This window comes from Gossypium hirsutum, chromosome A10 (genome assembly GCF_007990345.1).
Source record: "Gossypium hirsutum isolate 1008001.06 chromosome A10, Gossypium_hirsutum_v2.1, whole genome shotgun sequence".
In the NCBI taxonomy this organism is placed as follows: Eukaryota; Viridiplantae; Streptophyta; class Magnoliopsida; order Malvales; family Malvaceae; genus Gossypium; species Gossypium hirsutum.
In genome coordinates this window covers 4944393-4961527 of record NC_053433.1, presented here as the reverse complement: position 1 = coordinate 4961527, position 17135 = coordinate 4944393, and the positions used below count along the sequence as shown (strand labels likewise).

Genomic DNA, 17135 nt, shown 5'->3' with positions numbered 1-17135 from the left:
GTTTGCAAACTGACAAAGTCGCTTTATGGATTGAAGCAATCTCCGAGGCAGTGGTACAAGCGATTTGATCAGTTCATGAAAGGGCAAAGGTACACAAGAAGTAAATTTGATCATTGCGTGTATTTTCAGAAGCTACAAGAAGGAACTTTCATATACTTGCTCTTATATGTTGATGATATGCTAATAGCATCTAAGAGCAAAGTTGAGATTGAAAGATTGAAGACTCAACTCAATCTCGAGTTTGAGATGAAAGATCTAGGAGAAGCTAAAAAGATTCTCGGCATGGAAATATGTAGAGATAGAGCTCATGGCAGAGTTAGCTTGTCTCAGAAGCAGTATTTGAAGAAAGTACTACAGCAGTTTGGCATGAACGAGCAGACCAAACCTGTAAGTACCCCGTTGGCTTCTCATTTCAAGCTTTCTGCACAACTATCTCCTTCGACGAATACGGAACGAGAATACATGTTGCAAGTTCCGTATTCTAATGCAGTGGGTAGCTTGATGTATGCAATGGTGTGTACAAGACCCGACATTTCACAGGCAGTTAGTATAGTGAGCAGGTATATGCATAATCCTGGAAAAGGACATTGGCAAGCTGTGAAATGGATTCTACGGTATATTCAGAAGACCGTGGATGTTGGATTACTGTTCAAGCAGGATAATACACTTGGTAAAGGTGTTATTGGGTACGTTGATTCTGACTATGCTGGTGATTTGGACAAGCGAAGATCAACCACCGGTTATGTGTTTACACTTGCTGGAGGACCAATAAGTTGGAAGTCTACACTACAGTCTACAGTTGCATTGTCAACCATAGAAGCCGAATACATGGCTGTAACAGAGGCTGTAAAGGAGGCTATTTGGTTACAAGGTATGGCTAAAACCTTGGGGTTGGTTCAGGAGCATATTAACGTGTATTGTGATAGTCAAAGTGCTATTCATTTAGCAAAGAATCAAGTCTATCATGCACGTACAAAACATATCGACGTACGATTCCATTTTGTGCAGGAAATTATTGAAGAGGGGAAAATTTGTCTTCAGAAGATCAAGACTGCATATAATCCCGCAGATATGATGACCAAGGTGGTAACAACAACCAAGTTCGAACATTGTTTGAACTTGATCAATATCCTGCAAGTTTAACAGTTGAAGAAGGCACTATCAAGTATTGTTGTCAAAGGTAGAAAGAATTGTGTGAAGATAAGATTATCCTAATCAAATCTTCAAGGTGGAGATTATTGGATACCTACAATCTTTGACTTTTCAAAGATGAATAGTGGCAGAAAGTTGGCACCGAAAGCACCGAAAGTAGAAAGTAAGATTAGTTGGCATGAGATAATTGCAATTTTGGTCCCTAATTGTATAGGGACATTGCAAGTTGATCCTTAAACCTCAACTATAAATAGGCCTAACCATTTCTTACTTTCTTCATCCCACACTTGCCATTCTCTACTTAAGGCAATTGTTCTCTCTCCCTATTTGTAAACTTTCACTTGTATTTTTGGAGTGAAATATATTTGGTAGTGCCCGAGGACGTAGGCAAAATTTGCTGAACCTCGTTAAAATTCTAGTGTTCTTTATTTTTGTTCTGCATATTTTGCAAGTGTCATTGTAGTGATTTATTGTGCTATTAAATTACGATAGAGGGATATTCTGGCTAGGAAAGATCTGGTATGTAAGCGATCCTCGTGATCCACCTCTCTTTCCTGGGAATTGAACTTAGTGTGATTTTTCAGTACAATAATTTTACTCTTTCACACGCTTCCGCGCAACAGATGCTGATAGCTCTTTTTCTCTGACCTGAATTGAGATTTTTTTCTATGAACCGAAGAAAATTAAATTGAGATATGTGGAGTGGAATAATGATGGTTACCCGGCATTATTTTTCTTCAGTTGGGACTCAAAGAAATAGGAACAAAAAAGATGGGTCTCAGATCATAAATCTGAAAGCTTGGAACATTGGATCATGGTATATGAGTCACAATACCAAAAAACAAGCCAAAATATCCATCAAATCATGGGAAAAAATAACCAAGCCGCAGTCGAAATCATAAGGATGGAGGCAAGATAATTCCCGGAAGCCATAGGTGTAGCAGAACTCTTCTGATCAGGAGCTGGAGCAGGAACATCAGCAGCTGGTGATGGTGATGGTGTACTACTGCTTGGTTTAGGCGGGGATGCAACCGGAGACTCGTCTTCGTCACTAGGAGCCGGTGCGAGGGCCTTCCTTGGTGAAAAAGCCTTTGGTGGTGGTGTAGTTGGGTTCTCTTGCGGCGGGGGTCCTGATGATACGGAGTTGGGTTTAGTCTTTGATGCAGCTGGTGCAGTGTTATTGCTTTCTTTAGTGGGGGGTGAAGTTGTTGCATTGCCTGATTTATTGGGGGATGAAGTTGGGGGGGTTGGAGATTTCTTCTCTTGACTGGTCGGAGGTGGTGCTAAGGCTTTCCTCGGAGGGGAAGCAGTGGTGGGAAGCGACGTTGGTGATTGTTGTTGTGGTGGTGGTGGTGGTGATGGTGGTGATGGTGGAGTGGAAGGTAGGTCACCTGATGTTTTATATAAGGGGAGACTTGCAATACTGCAATGCTACGGGGTTGAAGTTCAACGGTGTGAATAAATGTGGCATCCAATTTAGAACTTGAAGTAGTCGATCTAAACGTGACTTCACCATTGCTCTCGCGGTTCGCGGTCAAGGTAGCCCCTGAGTAAAGTGTGGTGAGGGTTATTCTGGATCGCAAGCTTTTGAGCCTGGTTGGATCATAGTAACCAAAATCACATGGAACCCCAAGATTCTCCTAACATCATCGCCCGGCAAGTGTCTAAATGCGAACAAATCATAATCGGCAACAACAAGGACGGTCACGACTTGTAGGTTGTTGATTTCACTTGCCAATCCTGTTGAACTCAATTGGTAATTGTACAAATTGAAGTCCTTGTAAGGTTTGAGGATTTCTGTGATGTTAAAAGCATATGTTGGTGATAGTAATACAAAGAAAAGGGAGAACAATAAAGTAATTACTGGTGAAGTCGACATTATTGTTTTTTTCTTTTTTTATAATGATATGATGAACTGTTTGTCGTTGGATAACAAGGGCTAAGACGATGGGTTTTTATACTAAAAACGTGTGGATTAAAATTCAATGTCTATTTTTGTAAGGTTGAGTCTAATTCGGCCAAACAAGCGCAGATAGTGGAGGTTTATTTTCAATTCTAAATCTAGCACCTTATGACAAGACTATGAGATGATTCAATATCGTGACTCAAGCCCTTGAACTTTGGCTCTTTGTTCTACATCATATATATACAATACACACGCATGCTCATGGCTTGCTTCAACTTTTCATTTTTAAGTATAGAGACTCTGAAATCTATATAAAATATATTAATATTTAATAATTTTTATTTAATTAATAATTGGAATTTCTAGTATCGCTTGATCATTTTCCACTTGATCTAAACTCAAAGTCCGAACAGGGACGAACCATTCCCAGTTGAAGATATTGTTAACAATAAACAAATGGGTATGGCATCGTGAGTGTATATTTTTGTGTTATGATGGAATTGTTGCAAGGAACTTTAACTCTGTTTATAGGCAAAGTTTTACTTTGATAACCTTTACAAAGTGACTGGTTTACCACTATAAGATGAAATTATGAATTTACTAAAAAGTGATATCCACTTGTTAGATGTAATGATAAGATACAAACTTTAGAGACAACATTGTAAGGGGAAGACTCAAATTCGAACTTTGAAGACAACATTGTTAAAAGGGACAGTCACGAACCCCAAACATGAACAGTAAAAAAGATATGAAATTATAAAATTTTTTCATTATTCCAAGTTGATCCATGAAACTTCAATCATGATTATTTCAAGCTTAATTTTTTTATCAACATTTGGAAATTTTACCAAATGGGGAGTACATAAATATCACTAGACTTAAAGATTAAAAGTATGTTTAGTATTTACAACTTATATGCTGATCTAGAGAAGAAAATATAATAGAGTAGTTTACAACAATTTAAGGGCGCATGACACAAACAATAACATCCAGCTCCATATAATTACATCATTTATCTCTCTTGCTCATATTTGTTTCTAAATCTTTCTCCTTTTAGCTTTCTTTAGAATCATATGGTTGGAGAAAAGGTTCTACTTGCATCGCAGCTCCAATTCGAGATAAAATTACACCTGCAATTCCATGGTTGGAATCGGCAGCTATGGTTTAAGAAAATTGAGAACAAATGAGCTAACTGTTTCAGAAACTAACCTGGGCATTCTCTGTTTTGTATTTTTGCAATTCTTCTTGAGCACAGATGAGCCTGCATATATAGCAAAAACAAGGTTTAGAGACCTTCTTTTGGTATTTGGATGGTAAAGTAACTGATGGAAAAAGAAATCACACTTCACGACATTGAAATACCTCCACTGTAACTCGGTTATCTCATGAAGTAACTCCTTTTCCCTATCATGAGCTAGTTCCAGCTGCAATTCAAGAAAACTGTTTAATCAATAACATCCTTTGGTGTAAGATTGAAGTCATGTAGTTTCATAGGTGGCTTAAAAATGGTGTAGGATAAAGTTGAATGTATTCTAGCACAATAATGACGGCAGGCAGCCAACCCATCAACCATGATCGAACGGAAAATGTGAATTAAAGAGAAAAAAATTACCAAAGATTTCTCTGTGACTGCCCCATTAGCCGGTGTACATACTCCCTCTAGTGCACGACTAGCTAAGCAATGGAGATAAAATAAATTTAAGATAATATAATTTGAATTTATAAAAAAGAGGAATAGAAGGACTATTTTAAGTAGTTGCACCTATAGGTTCACTGGCACAAACGTGCTTCATTAAATTGAGAATATACTCCTGTTGACAAAAACACGCCAAGTAGAACAATATCAGCCAATAGATAAAGTAGAAATGTCAAAAAAACATTTGGCTAACATATACCCTTTGAAGAATGTTTGTCTGCAAAACAGACTGCAACAGTGGAAAAAGATGATTGGCAGCAGGGATTGATAATGAAGAGTCAGATTTTGCTGCTAGTGAAACCATAGGATTTGTATTTAACACCTGCATAACCCATAATTTTGACAATATAAAAATTATAAGCTACAAAATAAGAGTATAGATATGTTCTTGTTTCCAGACAATATGCTTGAATAAGGCACAACAACATATACATCGATTCGATATGGGCCGTAAGCTTTTCTGCTTGTAACTATATATCTTCTTTTACGAATACTTGTTAGAACTAACTATTGTGCTACAAAAGCTTTGCAAGGATTGCTAGTTAATTATAAATCAAATCAAAAACCTAATTGCGCATTTACCAGAGAACTATAAAATGGGATTCTAGAATTGGTTCTAATAGGCAATTTGGCACACATGTGCTGACCTCCGAAGTACCAACCTGCATGCTGCGACTCTTTGGCAGTATAGTAGATGGGGCAACCTGAAAAGAGAAGGTTAATTCATCTCCTATATGACAGTAGAAGCTACAGTCGAGCCACAAAGATATAGATCACCTTTTCCAAATCAACGTTCTCGGATGTAACTTTAAAACGTCCCTTTTGCTGAACGACAGGTGGCTTTGCTTTCTCATCATCACTGTTCACTCCTGCAATGACACTTTATTTATTGGGGGAAGTAAATCAACTTGAAATGGCAAGAGAGAAAATTAACCAATCATCAACCAAATCATAAGACCTGGAGACTGAAAAGTTAGAGAATGAAGTTAGAGAATGAAAAGTTAACACTTGCCTTGTGATTTAGATGTCTTAGAAGGAAGTTCAGAAATAGTATCTTCTCCTCCTACAGAAACTGCTGCTCCATTGCCACCAGAAATGTTGTGCTGCTGGTTTTGCTTATCACTGAAACCTTGATAAAATGAGTGCTAGAGAAATATAACATGATAAACTCTATACATGGATGAAGATGAAAATATTTAAAAATATTATGATAATTAATGTGTATAAATATGGTAGGTGATGATAGTTTAATACCAGTTTAGATATATGAATGGAGCTTGTAAAACAAATCCTTGGTAGAGGAAACTTACAAAATGGCAGAAGCAAATTAAATTGACCTACTAGCGGTGTAACATAGGATTAAGTATTATAACCAAGAAAAAGAATTATGTAAGCAAAGTATCACACCTTTCTCCTTTAATTGGGAGAACACTGGTTTCTGGTATACTGGTGCTCCCTGAAAATGGTGTTGTCCTTTGATGAGAAGGTTTGATCATGTTATCAGAAGATTTTCCATTGGTCTCCAGGACAGGCTTCTCAGCCAGATTACTTTCAACATGATCATTATCAGAAAGTGAAGTCACATTCAGTTCATAAGAGGCACTAGCACTGCTTGAGTCATCATCAGATCTTTCAAATCTAATGTTGGATAAAAAAAGAAAGAATGTAATTGGCGTTACTTCCACGAAAATAAGCATGACTACTGACTACTGCTATGTTCTCAATGAACTAGACTTAAACAAAAGTGATTAAAAATGACATAGAGGTAAAAATGAAATATAGCAAGACTGTCAAATACTGTCTCAATAACATACTTGGCAATACTTCTTGTTGGATCAACTGCTAGAGAAGGAGCTGGTTGATTGTGGAACAGATCATTATCTTCCTGTGAAAGCTAGACCATCAAGAACCACCCAAAAGAAATCTAGGAAAAATAAGAAGAAAAGACGAACTACGACGTAAAATGATAAAACTAATAAAGCCTATATTCCTACAATAAACCTGCCAAAAATAAAAGACACAGTATATCTTGAAATACCTTGCCTGTAGCTTGAGAAGAGGTCTGACATTCAGATAGCTTATCTCGTCCATCATATGAAGGCAAATAATTTGAGCACCCTCCTTGGTTGGTATAATATATAAGGTCCTCATCTTGGATCTGACAAGCATTTACAAATTCTAAAAAGCTTTAAAAACGCCTAAAAAGTTATTCACCAAAAGAAACAGGAAAGTAACCATTACTATACCAGGGAAGCTTGAGCTTTCACATCTTCAAGATTGAAATCCCATCCGCTTATCCCACGTTTATATTCATTCTGCTCATGATTACAAAAGCACCAAAAAGTCATGAACTCGGATCTTTCAAATCCCAGCCAACAGGATATTACACTGATGAGCAAAAAATTTGAACACGCCTCAATCTAGTAAAATAAATATAGGCAAAATAATAATTCACAGATTAACTATAAACCTTCTCATTGCCAACCACATATGACTAGTACAATATTTTGGTTTAAATGCAACACCCTAGTTTGACTTCATGTATTATGAATCTAACCAAAATTTTGAATTCTAGAATCATGACTTGATGATAGTGATATAGATGTTTTCATTGGAAAACAATATCAACGGAGGAATAGGAATTAGAATTCTACATTTATTTAATTTCTTTAGTAGTTTTAGTTTTACTAGGTTTTTTATTTCCTTATAAATTTTAAATTAGGAATTCTATTAGGACTTTAAATTAGGAATTAGATTAGGATTTTCCTTTGTAATTAACAGCCTATAAAAAGGCTGCCAATATGAAATTAAAGGGGAGTTTATTTTTTATCACAAACGTTAGTTTGGGAAAGGGGTTCAGTCAAAGACGAATCTGCCTTTAAGTAACCATAGGTCGAAGCAAGGATACTTTCTCGTCTAGACCTGTGACTAGATCTTACGCCAAGGCGCATAACAACTTGGTATCAGAGCCAGCTGTCATGGGTGACGAAAAAACTTTGACAGCCAAGCTGGAGGCATTTATGGAACAAATGGCTACAAGGCAACAAGCAGTAGAGGAGCAGATGGCGATTTTATCTCTTTCGGTCCAAAAGACAATGAAAGAGAATTTAGAAAAAAATAATAAAGAACAAGGCAGCAGTGGAGGCAAGAAAAGAAATTCAGATTCACAACACGGTGGGGGCATGGTGCCAAGATACTCCAAGATGGAATTTCCCACTTATGATGGTGTTGGTGATCCTTTAGGATGGTTAAAAAGATGCGAAAATTTTTTTGGCAATCAGCGGACCAACGAAGAAGACAAAGTCGGCTTAGCTTCATTTCATATCTTAGGAGAAGCACAATTGTGGTTTGATCAAATCGAGGAAGAGGAGGCAAATCTGGATTGGGAGCGCTTTAGAGAGTGTTGTCATGTCAGGTTTGAGCCACCTATGAGTAATAACCCCTTGGGGGAACTTGCAAACTTGAGACAAACTGGGACGGTAGAAGAATATCAACGTCAATTTCAATCACTACTGGCTAGGACTATTGATCTTAAACCTCGACAACAAGTAAACCTTTTTACTATCGGATTAGTAGAGGAACTTAGAATTGATATCGAGATGCAACAACCGAGAAACCTTGGAGTTGCAATGAATATGGCTCGAGCTTTGGAACGGAAACAAAAAGTCCCTTCCAAGATGTTATCTCAAACCAATCTAAACTGGCCAGCTTCCCAAAACACTGGCAGCAATTCCATTATTCCAACAACTAAGAGCTTTGCAAAGGGAGGAGGACAAACAACGAAACCAATGGGGAATAACAGCAAAATAGGTTCTTCCGCACCATTTATCAAAAGATTGACACGAGCAGAGATAGCGGAGAGAAGGGCTAAGGGATTGTGTTATAATTGTGACGAGTCTTACTCCATGGAGCACAAATGTAAAAGGCTATTTTGGATAGAAGTACCAGATATTGAAGATGAGCAAGATGATGAGGTAGATGATCTTGAAATTTCCTTACATGCCATTAGAGGAACTTGCAATTCATCTACTATGCAACTACCAGCAAAGGTGTCAGGAAAAATAGTGTTAGTTCTCGTTGATTCAGGCAGTACACATAACTTTCTACGCGAAGGTCTAGTGCCAAGATTGGGACTAAAAATACAAAAGAAAGGGGGGTTGCAAGTATGTGTGGCAAACGGAGAACGGGTTCCTAGCATTGGCATCTGTAAATCAGTACTGTTCGTTGTGGCCAATGACAACTTTCAAGCTGATTTTTATACAATACCATTAGAAGGGTTTGATATGATTTTGGGGGTTAAATGGTTGTGTACCCTTGGTCTAATTTTATGGGATTTCAACTCCTTAATTATGCAATTTGCAGTAAACAAGAAGAAGATACTCTGGCAAGGGCAGCACCTAGGGGTGTTCATTCGGTTAACCGACCGGTTAACCGACCCGAAATTACTATAACCGAATTAACCAACCTTCCAAAAATTTTAACCGTTAACCGAACCGATTTTTTTTAAAAAAATTTAACCGAACCGAAATTTTTTCGGTTAATAAGGTAGGTTAACCGAATTAACCGAAAATTATATATTTTTTATTTTTGGTTAAAAATTACCCGAATTACCCGAATTACCCGAATTAACCGAATTAACCGAATTAACCGAATTACCGAAAAATACCCGAATTTTTTTTATTTTTTATTTTTAAAATTTAAAAAATTTATAAATTATTAAAGTAAATTGGGTTGTCTTTTAGTTTTAGTTTTATTGGATTGGGTAATTGGGTAAACTTTAGTTTTAGTTTTATTGGGTTGGGTAATTGAGTTTGGGTTGGGTTGGATAATTTTATTTATTAATTTTTTCGGTTAACCGACCGGTTTCGAACCGAATTAACCGTTAACCGAAAAATCATAAAAAAATTAACCGACCCCCGACCGAAAAAATTCGGTTAACCGACCGATTAACCGAATTCGATCGGTTAACCGAATTTTTTCGGTTTTACCCGAATTATGCACACCCCTAGCAGCACCCAGAGGAAGTTCCACAACTCAGCTTGATACAGGGACAGAATTTAACTAATATAGTATTCGATAAGCTACTGGTAGAATTTGCGCATTTATTCCAAGAATCGTCCGGGTTACCTCCTAATCGCAAATGTAACCATCGTATAACTCTCAAAATAGGAACGAGACCAATTGTAGTTAGGCCTTATCGATATCCACATTTTCAAAAGGATGAGATTGAGAAGCAGTGTGACCAAATGTTACAACAAGGAATCATTCGACCCAGTAGATCACCATTCTCTTCTCCAGTACTATTAGTAAAGAAGCATGATGGGTCATGGCGTTTTTACATCGATTATCGAGAGCTTAATGCTTGCACTGTTAAAGACAAATATCCGATTCCTATCGTGGATGAATTGTTGGACGAACTTCATGGGGCAAAATATTTTACAAAATTGGATTTACGATCGGGATATTTTCAAATTAAAATGGCAACTACTGATGTGGAAAAGACAGCCTTCCGAACCCACCATGGACACTTTAAGTTTCTTGTCATGCCATTCGGGCTTACCAATGCCCTTCCACATTTCAGAGTTTGATGAATGACATTTTTCGCCCTTACTTGCGTAAGTTTGTTTTAGTCTTCTTTGATGACATATTAATTTATAGCAAAACATGGACTGAAAATATGCATCATGTAAGATTAGTTTTTAAACTCTTGCGGGATAATATGTTGTTCTTAAAGAAATCCAAGTGTTTCTTTGGAGAGTCTCAGGTAACCTACCTCGGTCATGTTATCCATGGTGAAGAGGTCGAGGTTGATCACACTAAAATTAAAGATGTCACCGATTGGCCAACTCCTAAAACTACCAAGGCTCTACGAGGCTTTCTTGGGTTGGCAGGATATTACAAAAAATTCATCAAGAATTATGGACAAGTGGCTGCACCCTTAACATCTCTTCTAAAGAAAAATGCCTTCAACTGGACTAAGGAAGCTGATGTTGCTTTCACCCAATTAAAAACTTCTCTTTCAGCAGCCTCAGTTTTGCAATTACCCAACTTTGCGGAGGAATTTGTGGTTGAATGTGATGCTTCGAACAGCGGGTTTGGAGCTGTAATACAGCAAAAGGGACACCCCATTGCCTTTTTCAATTGCAAGATTGCAGATCGACACCTTAAGTTGGCTGCCTACGAACGTGAATTAATTGGTTTGGCAAAGGCAGTGACTCATTGGCAACCCTATCTTTGGGGAAGGCATTTCCTCATCCGTACTGATCACTTCAGTCTTAAGTATTTGTTAGACCAACGACTTATGACATCCCCACAAAACATTGGATCAGCAAGCTAATGGGGTTTGATTTCCGAGTGGAATATAAAGCAGGGAAGTTGAACAGGGCTACAGATGCTTTATCTAGAAAAGACGAAGACTTACCACACCTCATGACTGTTTCATTCCCTCAAGTTGAAATTCTTAAAGCCATCAGACGAGAAATAGAAGCTTCCCCAGAATTATCACAACTCCAATAGAGAATTCTACAATGAGAGTTGGGGCCCGATTGGGTTGCATAAGATGGGTTGATTTTCTTCAAAGGGAGGTTGTACCTTTTACCTACCTCACCAATTATTCCCACTCTTATCTCCTATATACATGCTATGGCACATGAAGGGGAATTGAAAATATTGCATCGTCTTCGCCAAGATTTTTTTTGAAAGGAATGAAGCTTGTAACCTTAGAATTTGTGCAACATTGTTTAGTATGCCAACGCCACAAATGGAAAAATTTACAGCCCGCAGGTTTACTTCAACCTCTTCCAATACCACAACATGTTTGGGCTGATATTTCTATGGATTTCGTGGAGGGTCTACCCAAAGTAAAAGGGAAATCGGTACTTATGGTGGTTGTGGACAGACTGTCGAAGTACGCTCATTTTTTACCTTTGTCCCATCCATTTACTGCTATACCTGTTGCTACCGTCTTCTTTGCAGAGGTATTCCGACTTCATGGCTTGCCGGAATCCATAGTTTTAGACCGTGATAAAGTTTTCCTCAGCCTGTTTTGGAAGGAATTATTTCGTCAAAGTGGTTCTAAACTCACTTTTTCCTCAGTATACCATCCCCAATCTGATGGTCAGACAGAGGTAGTTAACCGAACAATAGAAATGTACCTACGATGCCTCTCTAGTGATCGTCCATGACAGTGGGTCGATTGGGTTCCATGGGCTGAGTATTGCTACAACACCTCATATCATACTGCCCTAAAGGCCATTCCCTTCCAATTAGTATACGGTAGGGATCCACCTCGACTTCTCTCCTATTCAACTGGTTCTACAAGGATTGAAGCTGTGGATAAGGCTCTACAAGATAGGGATGCACTTTTACACAATGCTCGGGATAGACTCTTGCAAGCTCAGCAACGAATGAAAGCCACTTATAATTTAGGGCACAGAGAGTTGAATTTTAAAGTCGGGGATTGGGTTTGGTTACGGCTTCAACAGTATCGACAATTGACGATAACTAAACAGAAGCATCACAAGTTATTGTCAAAATATTTTGGTCCTTTTAAAGTCTTGAACAAAATAGGATCAGTGGCCTATCAGCTTGAATTACCTACAGGCAGCAACATACATGATGTATTTCATGTTTCTTTCTTCAAAGAATACAAGGGACCTCAACCAGATGCGGTAGGAGACTTGCCCTTAGTATATGATGGCAAGGTATTGCCTACTCCACAAGCTATTATTAATACCAGGCTTAATCGGGGTCGGCGGGAACTATTAGTGCAATGGGCAGGATGTATTTAAAAATATGCCACTTGGGAACCAATTGATAATTTTCGAGCAGCTTATCTTGAATTTGAGCTTGAGGACAAGCTCAACTCCGAGAGGGGGAGTAATGATATAGATGTTTTCATTGGAAAACAATATCAACGGAGGAATAGGAATTAGAATTTTACATTTATTTAATTTCTTTAGGAGTTTTAGTTTTACTAGGTTTTTTATTTCCTTATAAAATTTAAATTAGGAATTCTATTAGGACTTTAAATTAGGAATTAGATTAGGATTTTCCTTTGTAATTAACAACCTATAAAAAGGCTGCCAATATGAAATAAAAGGGGAGTTTATTTTTTATCACAAACGTTAGTTTGGGAAGGGGGGTTCAGTCAAAGACGAATCTGCCTTTAAGTAACCATAGGTCAAAGCAAAGATACTTTCTCGTCTAGACCTGTGACTAGATCTTACGCCAAGGCGCATAACAGATAGCCACAATAAAAACAAAGATGTCTGCGACTGCACAAGAGAATTGAAACATCCACCTGTTTCAATTAAAATTTTGAAAGTTCTAACCTGTGATAGCTCTTCTTTTTCACCATCTGGCATTTTCTTTTGTGCGAGCATATCTTCTTCCTTTTTCTGTTTTTAAAAACGATAAAGTTGTAAGTATAAGATAGTAACAGAAACATAATGTAAGGCTATACAAATAAGAGCCATATGATTAAAAATAGCATGCTAACCTTCAATGCCTTGATACGATCACCAAGAACAGGCAATCCATCTAGAAGTGTCCTTGCTATATAATCATTTGACCTCGCTTGCTTAAAAAATGAATGTTTTAATAATTTCATGGCTGAAGGTCTCTTTGAAGGATCTTTCACCAAGCAACTAGCAATCATTTGCTTGAAAGACTGAAAAGAGAAGAGAAACACAAGATGAACGCATAACATTATGTAATTTAATCCAACTATTAAAAATGTTGGATTGGTAACCTACCTTAGAAAACTTCTTATCTCTTTCATAATCCAGGCCTGGGGGTGCATTTTGCAAGGTCATAAGTAACACCTAAGAACAACAGATATGCTTTAAATAAACATAAATTTGGTTTTAATTGTGCTAAGGGGGGTCACAGAATCTATCTACCTTCATTGGGGGATATTTTGAGAATGGAGCGTGGCCATGAGCAAGCTCTAGTGCAGTTATACCAAACGACCAGATATCTGCCCTGCAGGGATTTTACCAAATAAACCATCAACATAATGTCACTTAAGGAGCATGAACGAGACACTTTTCTGAGAAAACAATAGACTGACTTGAAATCATAACCATGCAATTGCTCCATAACCTCGGGTGCCATCCTACAAACAACGAAGAGGAAATTAGATTACGGATGATAAGAAGCACTGAACCTTTGACACTTTTACTCGATGAAAAAGTCCAGTAGGACATTAGTTCAAAATTAAGATGCTATCTGAATAGGATTTGGTTGATTATTCTATGATCTATATTTCTATGGATTAATAAAGATATAGTTAGCCTGAGTTAACCACAAAAGTATTTGGCACTCAGGATTCTTATCTAAGGATATAAATGTGGAAGTGTAAGCATACCAGCATGGTGTCCCCACAAATGTATTCCTCATGCGTTGCCTATCACCCGAATCAAAAATGCAAGTCGAAACACCAAAGTCTCCTAGCTTGATTGCACCTCGTGAATCAATGAGAATATTCCCAGCCTATTGGAAAAGACCATTGAAGAGCTAAGAACCAAAGTGTTTCATTCACACATGAGAAACAACTACTTTAGATATTATGAAATTAATGGAGTTCACAATCTGCTAATCATGATAATCAAATGGTTCCCATTGCAATACTAAATAACCGACTCAAATAAATACTGTAGAAATAAGAATTGCCTTTTTCTGAGCAAAAATAATATATTCACTTACTGAGTTTTAGAATGTATGTAACTCTTAACTTGTAAGCTAAAACTGTAACCCAAACATTAAGAGCTTGGTTTTAAAAACCAAGGATTAAGTGTATTGAACTCAAATTATGCGAACGAAGACCAAGTACTTACTTTAACATCCCGATGTATGTGCCCGTGATGGTGAAGATACTCTAAACCTTTCAACACTTCACGAAGTATTGTGGCTATAACTACCTCCTCAAAACCATCAGGATATGCAGCCTTCAGTATATGAAGACAAGATCCCCCAGACATGTATGGCATGACAACCCATAGGTTATGATCATTGACAAAGGAGCAGTGTGATTTAAGAACATTTGGATGATCAACTAAGACCATTGTTTGCGCCTCACGACAAATGTTATTCTGAGAAAGTGGATTAGAGAAAAATGTCAAAGCAACAAGTTTTGATAGATATCCAATAGAATATATGCAGCATCTACAGAAATCTAGTATCATTCTTCAATAATCACAAAAAAGCAAGGCAAAGGCGTACTTTCTAAGTACTTCAAAGTAGTTCATCCTAGTGTAGCTAAAGAGATAATGTTTCATCCAATTTGACGTAACATATAACCCCAACCAGATAACTAAACGACAACTTTAAACACACACACATCCACAAAAAAAAAAACAACTGCAGAATTGGAAAGAAGGGATTACCAGATCACAATTTTCACGTTCAAAATCAAGAATTTTGATTGCAACAACTTCATTAATGTGTATACAGACAGCACGGTACACGGAAGCACTAACACCTTGCCCCACCTCCTCGTACAATGTATAATGATCCGGCCCAATTGGATATTTCTTCTTCTCCATTATAGTTTACACCTTTCCTAACAATGTCACAAAACCACACATTGAAAAAGGTTTTCAATCTCCTCAAAAGAGCATAAAATCCAATGCAAATCCATAGAAATGATGAAGTATTTGCATTGCAGCAGGTTACAAGCTAGCATTAATAATGAAAAACCAATCAATGGAATTACATACAAGTTAACCTCATTTCTCTTAAATACTAAGCAAAAGCGCTCAATTATGAAGGAATTAGTCCCAAAAAGAGAGCAATTTCAATAAAAAAATATCATAATAGAGACAAAAAAAATTCAACATCAATAAACCAACCCGAAGTGAAGTCTATTAAAACCCTCAAATATGTAGCAGCTGATTTAGAATCCACATCCCATGATTAAAAATAAAATTCCTCTGCATGCAATGAGCAAACAAAGTGGTCACCATGATATGTAAACATAGAAAAGAAAACCTAAAGCAAAAAAAAAAAAAAAGGTTTTAAAAAGACAATTACAGGAAGAAATATTTGATATTCATGAAACCAAAAGGTTTGAAAGGTATATAATTGACAAATGTGAAAGGTAATTGGCATTCATTGATAGGTGAGAGATATTCATGAAACCAAAAGGTTTGAAAGGTATATAATTGACTAATGTGAAAGGTAATTGGCATTCATTGATAGGTGAGAGAAGTGAACAAGAAAATAATGGTGGAAAAGAGAAAGAGACATTGTGGACAGAGGGGTTATTGTCGTCTTCGCCATGTCGTGAGAGAGAGAGAGCGAGGGTATCGGGTCGCCGCTCAACTTGAGAAATAAATAACATTTGCATGCAAGAATCCCGCCATTTGTGTTTGGTTCCTCCGTTTCCTTCCCTTTTTTTTCCCTATCTGTCCATTTAAACCTATGTTATTCGACATCACTACTCATTTTCTCCCAAATAAATTGTATTTACCTGAAATATAACAAATAGATTTATAAAAATAGATTTTATTATAAAGTTATTTTTATTTTTATATTAAAAAATAAAAATAGAATTTATTTTATAAAATAGTGATATTTTAGTTCTTTATCTAACTAAATTAATATGTATGATTCTAGATATCTATATTTATAAATTAATTATGTATGGAAACACTGTGTTGTATAATCAGGCCCGATCCGATCTTGGAAGTTATTTGAAAGTGTAGTTGTCTAAGGCCTAAAATTGGAAAGGGTTCAAACAAAATATTTTTTCAACTTATAATGTTAGGAAAAAAATTCCAAACTATAATTAATTAATTAAATTCCCATGACTTTCAATTTTTCATCACAAATGTTTCATTTCTTAAGCTGTGGTGAAGTGAAAGGGGGCTGGCAAGGGCATCGACCCCCTAAAATAGAAAATTTCTCATTTAAGCTATTTATAATTAATAAAATTTTAAATTAGTAATAATAAAATTATACTTTGGTACTCAAAATAATAAAAAATTTAATTTAATCTTTTAAAAATTATAAAAATATAGACTATTAAGATAGTGAAATTGTATTTTTACAATCATAAAAATATGTAATTTAATTCCGGCCCCCTAAAAAAAATTTCTACCTCCACTGCTATTATTAAGGCCTCAAATTTTTTCAACTTTTATTATATTACATTATACATATATTTATTTTTTAAAAAAAGGGGTCTAATTTATTGTTTCACCAGTCCCAAAGATGTCAAACACAAAACCTATGTATAATTGCAACAATGATATATAATCAAATAATTATACAATTAAATTTACTTAAAATTACTTCCAATGATAATGCATTAAATAATTTAACACACTCTATATGACAAAATTTTTCTACGGGTTTTTATTATATAGTGAAAACTGA

General features: G+C 36.5%; 2 protein-coding genes across 2 annotated transcripts; both read right to left on the bottom strand.

The window, feature by feature from the left end:
- Positions 1-2010: 2010 nt before the first annotated feature.
- Positions 2011-3031, bottom strand: LOC107895743 (vegetative cell wall protein gp1-like). The gene is made up of 3 exons (XM_041079385.1): positions 2829-3031; positions 2636-2745; positions 2011-2543 (listed from the first exon to the last, which is right to left on the bottom strand). Exons 1-3 carry the CDS (start codon positions 3029-3031, stop codon positions 2011-2013), a joined length of 846 nt encoding a protein of 281 aa, XP_040935319.1.
- A 776-nt stretch (positions 3032-3807) lies between these two features.
- On the bottom strand, positions 3808-16090 carry LOC107915230 (STE20/SPS1-related proline-alanine-rich protein kinase). Its single transcript, XM_041079660.1, has 22 exons — positions 15608-16090; positions 15143-15318; positions 14594-14848; positions 14125-14249; positions 13828-13872; positions 13658-13739; positions 13511-13579; positions 13255-13425; positions 13088-13153; positions 7001-7069; positions 6793-6912; positions 6569-6639; positions 6162-6392; positions 5767-5876; positions 5532-5623; positions 5417-5458; positions 4954-5076; positions 4821-4869; positions 4671-4732; positions 4421-4482; positions 4268-4319; positions 3808-4188 (listed from the first exon to the last, which is right to left on the bottom strand). Exons 2-22 carry the CDS (start codon positions 15299-15301, stop codon positions 4183-4185), a joined length of 2061 nt encoding a protein of 686 aa, XP_040935594.1. The 5' UTR covers positions 15302-15318; positions 15608-16090; the 3' UTR covers positions 3808-4182.
- Between the last annotated feature and the right edge of the window lie 1045 nt (positions 16091-17135).

Excerpts from the sequence above, each read along its gene's own strand:
- LOC107915230 (XM_041079660.1), bottom strand. The coding sequence starts at position 15,301 with ATGGAGAAGAAGAAATATCCAATTGGGCCGGATCATTATACATTGTAC. Across the intron at positions 13,873-14,124 it reads TTTGTGGGGACACCATGCTG|GATGGCACCCGAGGTTATGG; the intron begins GTATGCTTACAC and ends CGTTGTTTGTAG. Across the intron at positions 13,740-13,827 it reads TTGCATGGTTATGATTTCAA|GGCAGATATCTGGTCGTTTG; the intron begins GTCAGTCTATTG and ends AAATCCCTGCAG.
- LOC107895743 (XM_041079385.1), bottom strand. The coding sequence starts at position 3,031 with ATGTCGACTTCACCAGTAATTACTTTATTGTTCTCCCTTTTCTTTGTA. Across the intron at positions 2,746-2,828 it reads GTTGTTGCCGATTATGATTT|GCTCAAAAGCTTGCGATCCA; the intron begins GTTCGCATTTAG and ends TGATCCAACCAG. Across the intron at positions 2,544-2,635 it reads GTTTAGATCGACTACTTCAA|GTGACCTACCTTCCACTCCA; the intron begins GTTCTAAATTGG and ends ATAAAACATCAG.